Here is an 8,853-nt window from a genome sequence, read left to right as displayed (position 1 = left end):
GCTCCATTTCAAATCGATCCCTGGCTTCATGGCACTTCATGTCAGTCTGCAAGAATTTGATAGATATTCAATATGCCAATAGCTGCACCTCTTAAGAGCTGGGAGTTTCACTGTATCACTTATCTGTTCCTAATTTCCAGTGCATAGAAGGTAGGGGATATGGGGAGTAGCTAGGGCATGATTTAGAATAAGCACGAGTCCCCCATGAGGCCTAAAATCAGTCCTGTAGAGCTGTTTTCCTGCACAGAGTTCCAATGCGGGTATATAACTGACTGTCTGCTCACTCTGCTCTCAAATGGGGATCAAAGCTGGATTTATGCAAATTTGGGATGTCATTTTTAGGGGTCCAAGCAACAGTTGCTGGAGGCCAATTGTATTTCTTGCCATTTGTTCTGTTGCGTATCCACTGGTGTGTGGTGTTCAGGCCAGTCTTATAACTGCCGGTCTGTAACTTATCAGACAAGTTACTCTGAGCTGCTACCTATCAAGGAGATACATGTCTGTTAATTTTCCATCGTGCTCTGGATTGTTTCTGTATAATGTTAGCGCTTCTCCTTGTTCTCTCTAGCAGGATGTTTCCAGGATCTAAGGTTAAATATCTGTTTCTCACAGTTGGTGTCGAGTGTAGGCCCGTTTCTCTTCCTGTGACAAATATAACTACAATATTAGCATAATTGTTCAAAAGTATTACATAATTCTTTAAGAAATTATACAGATTTTTGACAAGTCCCAACACTGTTTTAAGAGAAAGTTCTGTACAAGAAAGGTAGGTCCCTTTTAATATTAGGGTGCACTTGTAAATTCAACTCTGGCTAGCTACTCTGATTTCTGCGCACTCTCGTCTGAGTGTGCCAGAGTGCAGAATATCTGATGAATTTATGAACGCTCAACACCTGTTGAATATGACTGGTGTCAGTAGAATTGCAATTAAATTGTTCCCAGTAGCACAGTTCGTCACTAACAATCTAGATAACATGAAAATAGACTAACCAGATCTACTAAGGAGAATAAAATAGAGTGCGGTGTTCTCTCATTTGTGTCTGGAAGTAGCTAGCGAGCTAGCCAGCTTTAGCCAATTACCTTGGGCACTTGACTGTCGTGAGGTCAATGCTTGGATCAACCCTATTCCTCGGCCAGAGCGCCCAGTTTGTGCTCCGAAACGCTCAATTTACGAACAGACAATCTGACAACCCTCAATTTACCAACGACCCAGAGAGCACTCTGACACACTGTAGGCAATTTAAATGTACGATCGCACCCGTAGGAAATCTCGTCTCCTCAGTATGATGAGTCTTCTCAGACAGTGTGTAACAGTTGTGCTGCTGTGGATCAGCGGGTGGTTGAAGTATGCTTTAGAGAGGGTGTTGCGAACGCCCTTCTCAGTGCCACACACCTGGCTGACATCAGGTGACTCAGGTGAAGGACAGGGTGTCAGAGGAGTGGCAGACCAATGAGGCATATCATACCTATGACCATGGAGCGGAACCATGGTTACAGTGCAGACCAGCACACATACCTTCCACGTAAGTTAACAGCTACTGTATGTCATCACATCATCCCTGCATTGCCTTTAGAAAGGGTAACGCTCACTTCTCCATTATGTAGTGTGTCCCATCAGACTTTGCAGCATTTTTCCATAGCTTGACATAATGACAACGCTAACCTTCCATCTCTGTGTATAAGGTAAGCCTGGGTCGTCTGTCTGACTGTAATGAGTACTTCAGAGCCATGCCCCAGCCCAGTATGAGAGAGACCTCAGAGAGCCTGAATCTCCTGGACCACATTCCCTTCTCAGTCTTCCACTCCCTTCTAGAATTCTGCTTCTGGAATGACTTCAGCGTTCCTCAGGAGGAGCTGGGAGAACACATCTAAGTGGGTATTATTCCTCATATATCATACTTCATTTTCCATTCATGGAAATTCATCTGGCCCAGGCTGGCACATCACACACAGCACAAGCAATTTATTGTTTGTAAGGTTGTAATGTTTCTAATGTGGCAATGCTCTCTTTCTGTCTGACTCTGGAGGTGGGCAGCTGGCTGAGACCTTGGTGTCGCAGTGCCTTTTGGCCCTGTCAGGTGTTCTAACCCCAGACACCTGCCTGTCCTACCTGGCTCTAGCCCGGGACATCTGCTGTACTGAGCTGGAGACGACTGTGTTCTTCTACCTCAGCAGGCACCTGCTGGAGCTGCCTCACCTCACCAGGTGCAGCATGACATACTGTACCCCCATTCCCCCCAAACCTGACCTCAATCAGCCTACTTGATGGGTTTCAAGTTCCACACCAAATAAATCATCTTAAATTGCAAGGAGTGAACTCTCCTTTCAATTGAAAACTGTTTATTCATATTGTGAATGCATTGCCAGGTGTCTGCCGGCTGAAGGCATGGCTGAACTGACCTCTCTTGAGGTAGCAGGGTGAGCTCTGGCTCTGCAGCATGAGGAAGGAGAACCTGAACTCCTGGACCCAGAAGCCGGCCGCCACCTCTTCACCCTGGATGGGTCAGAGGTCACCGGTGACTGGCATCCAATAACAGAGCTCCTCTTCATGGCTGATAAGTGGTGCTTCACTGTAGTGATTCTATTCAACTACATCTACCTCATTGGGGGCTACAGGCAATGGGCCAAGAGGGTCTGGGAGTTTAAAATGGCCTTCTTTAGGTACAACCCCTTCATAGCATGCAATGGCCACATCAAGATTGTGGCTCTACAAATGTCTACCTTTTGCCTACACACAAGTACATTTTTTATACAAAAAGCATTACAAGAATATTGATGTCTTGATTTTGTCCAAAGTAACAATAATTCAAATCAGGTAAATTGATAAAACACATGTTCTTTAACCTCAATGTCAACTTGTTTGGACATCACATTGTGGTTTTTAGCTGTATGCATGATGTATTTTGGATGTTTTCGTTCTATTTTCAACACTTTCAGACAATGCGATTAATCACGATAACAAAAAAATGTGTGCACTAAAATTGCAAATAGTGAACTCGAGTTGAACTAACTCTGTCCAACCATAGGTGTGTGTGTGTGCTCCACTGCAGGTTTGTTGTCTCCTTTCTGCCTCTGACTTTCAGTTCACCCTGTTCCTGTCCCATGACCTCCCTCTGGCCACAAGCCTGGGCCCCTGTCTCTATGTCCTGGGGAACATCCAGAGGACTGGAGAAAAGCTGCCACTACAGTATGACTCCAGGCAAGGTCAAACAGTCTTGTCTCAGGTAGTGAGTGGAGTTGTTAATTTCAACCTTACATGTTGGTCAATTGCAATCTGCAATCTAATGAATAACAGCATTGAACCACCTTACACACACACACCTGTTCTCTCTCTCTTTCCCAGAATTGTGGTCTGAGCTGCTCCCTACCCTAACCAAAGCCACTGTTGACCTTCCCAGTCTCTACTTCCTGGGCTGTTTGTGATTGGAGGAAATAACTCAGAGAGTTATTGGTCCTAGGTGAAAGGGGCTGAGAAGGTGAGAAGGTGGCGTTAGCTGGTGTGAGCGGACCAAGTAATTGGGCGTCACTCTAAAGCGGAAAGGTGGAATAAACGAGTCAGGAGTAGGTTCTCTATTGAGGGCATTTGGGCAACACAAACACTCCAACATAATCAATGAAAATCTCCCAAGGACAAAACATACATCTTCTTCTCCAGATTTAACAGGAACACAATACGACTATCTTTAAAATACAACAAAAGTCACAGGATTGTCACCGTCTTCATGGTTAGCTCCTCTGTCTCGGTGGCCATCTTCCAGAGATAGTTTTGACCCCTTCTCTGCTGGTTCCATACTCTCTCTTATAGGGGAAGGAGAATATGTCATTAGTACCGTCAGCTGTGCTTAATTGCCTCTGGCTACCTTGTCTCCCATGCCTTGTTGGGCTACTATCCGTGAGCCCAGCCTGCCCTCTGGTGGTCCTTCCACACTGGACAAGGGACAGTGTTGGGTGACCAGGTATACATGCCAGGTATAGAACACAGCACTGCTGTAATGCTGGATCGTCACTCCCTCTCTCTCACTGTCCTCCCTCCTCTACCCATCTGCACCCGCTATGAAGCACCCGCTATGAAGTCCTACTTCAACTCTCCTTCTGACACAAACGTTCATCAATCAATCTGATTTGCCTTGGTTTGCTCTGTTTGGGGTTCAGGCCCAGATTTTTAGTGAGCGTATCTGGAAAAAGGTAACGTGGGCCTTTTCTGGGGCGGCAGGGTAGCCTAGTGGTTAGAGCGTTGGCCTAGTAACCGAAAAGTTGCAAGTTCATATCCCCGAGCTGACAAGGTACAAATATGTTGTTCTGCCCCTGAACAGGCAGTTAACCCACTGTTCCTAGGCCTTCATTGAAAATAAGAATTTGTTCTTAACTGACTTGCCTAGTTAAATAAATAAAAAATTACTATATGAGGACTGTACCCGTTCTGTGTCAGAAGCCATGCTTTCGCTCTGCCTTTAATGACATCTTGAACTAAAGTAGTCTAAAGGAGAAAACTCACCAGACAATTGTCGGTACAGTAGGGGGTAATTTGTTTGCCATTCGTTCACTTGGTGACGGCGCGTTGTGTAATATAATGCGTATATAAAAAAATAATTTTCTCCCGTTTCTACATATCGAATCGGTTTGGCTCGATTTGCAAATTACGTTCGGAACTCTGTTCAGAGGGGCTAAGTACTCTCAGCTGGCAGACAATCGACAATACTACCGATCTGTACATGCTTTAAATCTCTACCCAGAGGAGGATGGGCTCCCAATCTCGTTTCCGTCCTTTTAAAGAATTCATATGGAGTTTGCCTTTCCCACCGTTGCCTTTGTTTACTCTTTTTGGGGGTTTTACTTACTAATAAGCACTTTGTGACAAATGTTTTTGTGAAATAGAGGTTAAACATATTTGAAACATAAAGCCATTGATCTTAACTAATGAGAGAAACAGTGAGTGAGATATCCACAAGTGTAGTGACATTAAAAGGGAACATGGTGGGTTATTACATGACATAGCCACTATAGACGCACTGCTTACCGAGAGACAGCGAGATGAAACTTGCCTCAAAACATGCCTTATAACTATTCATTATTAATGAACCATTTGTCACTGGTTGCCCTGAATGACACTTAATATATATGTAAATAGATTGATGAATCAACATAATGTATTTATAAGTGTACTCTGTAGGGGTTTGAACACTGTGGTCAGCAGACACGTGAGGTTACAGTCTAGCTCTAGATAGTGTCCAGTTACAGATAGAAAAGTCTGAGAGGGGGGGGGGGGCATAGGGGAAGTACAGAGAGAGAGGGGGAGAGGGGAGGGAGAAAGCATAGGGGATAGCATTGCTCTCAGTACCTGAGGAAAGCCACTTCAAGGGCATAGGAATCACACACAGAACACAGAGAGGTTCAGCCCCAGTCCAGAGGAATTCCACTGAGAGAAACCACAGTCAAGGCCTTCTTCTGTTTCACTTCAGCAAGCTTGAATTGAATCCCTAAGCAAAAAGGTATGGAATTACTTCATGTTTGGTTTTTAGATTGCTATAATGTGTCATTTCTTAGGCTACTGTAGCTGTCCATGACACACTAATGTATGTAATACTGTAGCCTAGTATAGTTGGATACCATATGGATTTGTTGTTGGTGCTGGCTATTGTGCATTTCAGATGTTTGACAAACAAAGCAAGCCAAAAGTTAGTAATTGTGTAGGCTCCTTGTGGCACAAAGCCTATTTATTGGAATATGTTTTTATGAATTCACCTTGCAAAATGTTTCATTATGTGGTTTGTGGTGTAGTAGACCTCGCATGCTCTTCCTAGTCTGCAGTGTTTATATTTTTAAACCAGTCCTACATCTGAGCGCATGCCAGTAGCCTAGGCTATATCTGTCATTTCAACTTTGCCCCACTTAGCTGCTGGCCCGTCATATGACATGGAAAAAGAAATTCAAGCCCACTTTTCAGTCAACCGGGCCACAACATAAACAGATTTATGACCTCCACATGGTTAGAAAATATTTAACAAATCCCTGAAATTACAAGAGGGCCGGATTACCGAACGCGCACGCAGGGCATGTGCCATGGGGCCCCTGAGATGGCATATGAACACCTCATAAGCAATGGCAAAATGTGTAGAATTCCAGGAAATTAGCTTTAAAACTGCAACAACAACAAAAAAGAAGGTAGCAAATGTGGTAATGCAGCCCTGTTTCTCTCACCAGAAATTGATTAAGGGTTGACTTTGATTCCCACATCCATCCATTAGCCTAAAGTTTGTTTGGTTTGATAATTGTGCAAGAGCAAACATTTTAAAATAAATTCACATGTGTAAACAATTGAAGTTCAACGTCCCTGTCTATCTATCTCTCTTAACAGGGTCTTCAACGTCACCGGGATGGCGGAGGCACATCAGGCGGTTGGCTTCCAGTTCACCGTCACCCCAGATGGCATCGACCTCCACCTGAGCCGCGAGGTACTCAAACACATCTACCTGTCAGGAGTGACATCATGGATAAAGCGGGCCATAAGATTTAAGGTTTGTTTTCGAATGATTAAGTAGCCCTACAGTCATTACCAAACCTGAACCTGGTTTTTGTTGCAGTCCAGCACTAAAACAACTGATTCAAGTTATTATTATGGCCTTGATTGAATCAGGTGTGTGTAGCCTAGTGCTTGGCTGGGACATAGGCTAGCACATCCAGGAATAGCCTTGTTGGTCTGTTTGTAGGCTAACTATCTAAATTAACATAAAATTATCTTATTTCAGAATGGGATATTGACAGGAGTCTACCCTGCCAGCCCATCCAGTTGGCTGATTGCTGTGATAGCCATCATGAGCACCATGTATGCCAGGATAGACCCATCACTGGGAATGATAGATACCATCAAGAGGACCCTGCCTGTCAGGTCAGTGAGCAAATAATTTAATGATGAAGAGGCATTGGGGAAGAGCGATGCATATTTTTTCAGATTAAGTCTGTAACTGTTGGTATCCGTTGATAGAATGTCCTGTTAAAGGACAATAAACATTATTTAGATGTGAGGTTCTCTCCTCTCTCCAGTGACTACATGACAGTGCAGACCCAGACAGTGCTGAGTGCAATCCTGTTTGCCACGGGCCTGTGGCTCTCTCTCATCCTCATGCTGAGGTACATTCTCAAGGCCCTTCTCTCCTACCACGCCTGGATCTTTGAGTCCCACGGCAAAATGAGCTTCTGCACCAAACTCTGGCTGGTACGTCTGTCAAATGTCTCTATTTCAATAGAAACATGACCAAAAGAGCAGCTCACTTATAGTTCAGAATCAAGACAATATATTTTCTGAGCTCTTATTGTCATTTATGAGTATTTGATTATTCTGACAATTAACCCAGTCATTCTGTTGTGTTGTTTCTCTTCAGAGTCTGGTCAAGATGTTCTCTGGGCGCAGACCTCTCCTCTACAGCTTCCAGGCCTCCCTACCCAGACTACCTGTGCCTAGCGTGGACGACACCATAACCAGGGTGAGAGAGAGGGGGTTATGTGTCTCATATGCTTAGATTAAAAACAATATGAAACTGATCAAATTTTTTCAGGAAAGTGATGGACCAGGACCAGTGTAGAACCATATATGTACACTACATATCAGTATTATATCATATAATCGCTTTGTGACCTTGCAGTACCTGGAGTCAGTGCGCCCCCTGCTGGATGATGAGCAGTACAACCAGATGGAGGTGGTGGCCAATGACTTCAAGAGAGATGAGGCACCCAAACTCCAGAAATACCTCATCCTCAAATCCTGGTGGGCTACTAACTACGTACGTATTCTGAAGTGTGATGTCAGGTTACATGAAACGATAATGTGGTAACTTTATTTATTAAGTTGTTTTGGTGAGTGCTCAAAGTGCTCTTTAGAACAAATGATTGTAATAGATTATGTTTTTACAGGTGAGTGATTGGTGGGAGGAGTACATCTACCTGAGAGGCAGGAGTCCCATCATGGTCAACAGTAACTTCTACGCCATGGTAAGACATGTCTATATGGGTACTCATACAGGGAACATGGCATTGCTCGAGATGTAACCTTTACCTAATGATGTATTTGATGATCTGCTTTAGGATCTGCTGTACGTGATTCCCACACACAGACAGGCAGCTCGGGCAGGGAATGTGGTTCACGCTATGCTGCAGTACCGACGCAAACTAGAGAGAGGAGAACATGCACCGGTAACGAGTACCCCTCTCTCTGTCTCTCTCACCCCCTCTCTCTTCCTCTTTGTACCCTTGAGAGTATTCAGGTCCCTCCCCCATTTCCCATTTGGCCCTCAGCCCTCTCTCTACCACTTAAATAACCCAGGTCATCTCCCTCCTTCTCTGTTAACCTAAATCCTCCTCCCACTGCCTTCGACTTGTTTCTGGTCTCAGGGCATTTCAAATGCCCCATGAGCACTAACATATGAAGTCCATAGGAACACATCAAATTTGGTGTCAAATGAAAGCTAAGAGTCTATTTTTTGAAGAATTAAGGCATATATACATTTTCCCTGCTAAAAATTAGGAATAAGCAAAGGCTTAGATCTTTGGTCAAACTCATGGAAAAGAGGTCCTAGAAAACATCTATCAGAAAAAGTATTTAAGGTATTAGAAATACATAAAAACACAATAACAAATATCAACACTTATATTTTGTTTTGCAGAAATGATTTGCCTTCTGTAAGTTTAACTCTTAGAACTACCCATCCCGGATCCGGGAGAATTGTCATCAACTACACTAATTAGCATAGCGCAACGGTCAAAAGATATTACTAGAAAATATTAATAGTCACGAATCACAAGTGAAATATAGTTAAACACAGCTTAGCCTTTTGTTAATCACCCTGTCATCTCAGATTT

At 43.8% G+C, this 8,853-nt stretch overlaps 1 protein-coding gene across 1 annotated transcript in view; it reads left to right on the top strand.

The window, feature by feature from the left end:
• The first annotated feature begins 408 nt into the window (after positions 1-408).
• LOC118395709 (carnitine O-palmitoyltransferase 1, liver isoform-like) overlaps positions 409-8,853 on the top strand; it is a 44,721-nt gene continuing 36,276 nt past the window's right edge. Inside the window, exons 1-12 of the mRNA XM_052465895.1 lie at positions 409-1,523; positions 1,684-1,872; positions 2,028-2,205; positions 2,368-3,224; positions 3,344-3,476; positions 6,356-6,515; positions 6,747-6,886; positions 7,042-7,213; positions 7,380-7,481; positions 7,641-7,778; positions 7,909-7,986; positions 8,080-8,187. Coding sequence (XP_052321855.1) covers positions 6,375-6,515; positions 6,747-6,886; positions 7,042-7,213; positions 7,380-7,481; positions 7,641-7,778; positions 7,909-7,986; positions 8,080-8,187 — 879 coding nt within the window. The 5' untranslated portion in view covers positions 409-1,523; positions 1,684-1,872; positions 2,028-2,205; ... (1 more) ...; positions 3,344-3,476; positions 6,356-6,374. The remainder of the gene's footprint in view (positions 1,524-1,683; positions 1,873-2,027; positions 2,206-2,367; positions 3,225-3,343; positions 3,477-6,355; positions 6,516-6,746; positions 6,887-7,041; positions 7,214-7,379; positions 7,482-7,640; positions 7,779-7,908; positions 7,987-8,079; positions 8,188-8,853) is intronic.

This window comes from Oncorhynchus keta, chromosome 17, assembly GCF_023373465.1.
Source record: "Oncorhynchus keta strain PuntledgeMale-10-30-2019 chromosome 17, Oket_V2, whole genome shotgun sequence".
NCBI lineage: Eukaryota > Metazoa > Chordata > Actinopteri > Salmoniformes > Salmonidae > Oncorhynchus > Oncorhynchus keta.
Note: the sequence above shows the minus strand (reverse complement) of the source record. Positions and strands in the feature narration are given on the sequence as shown.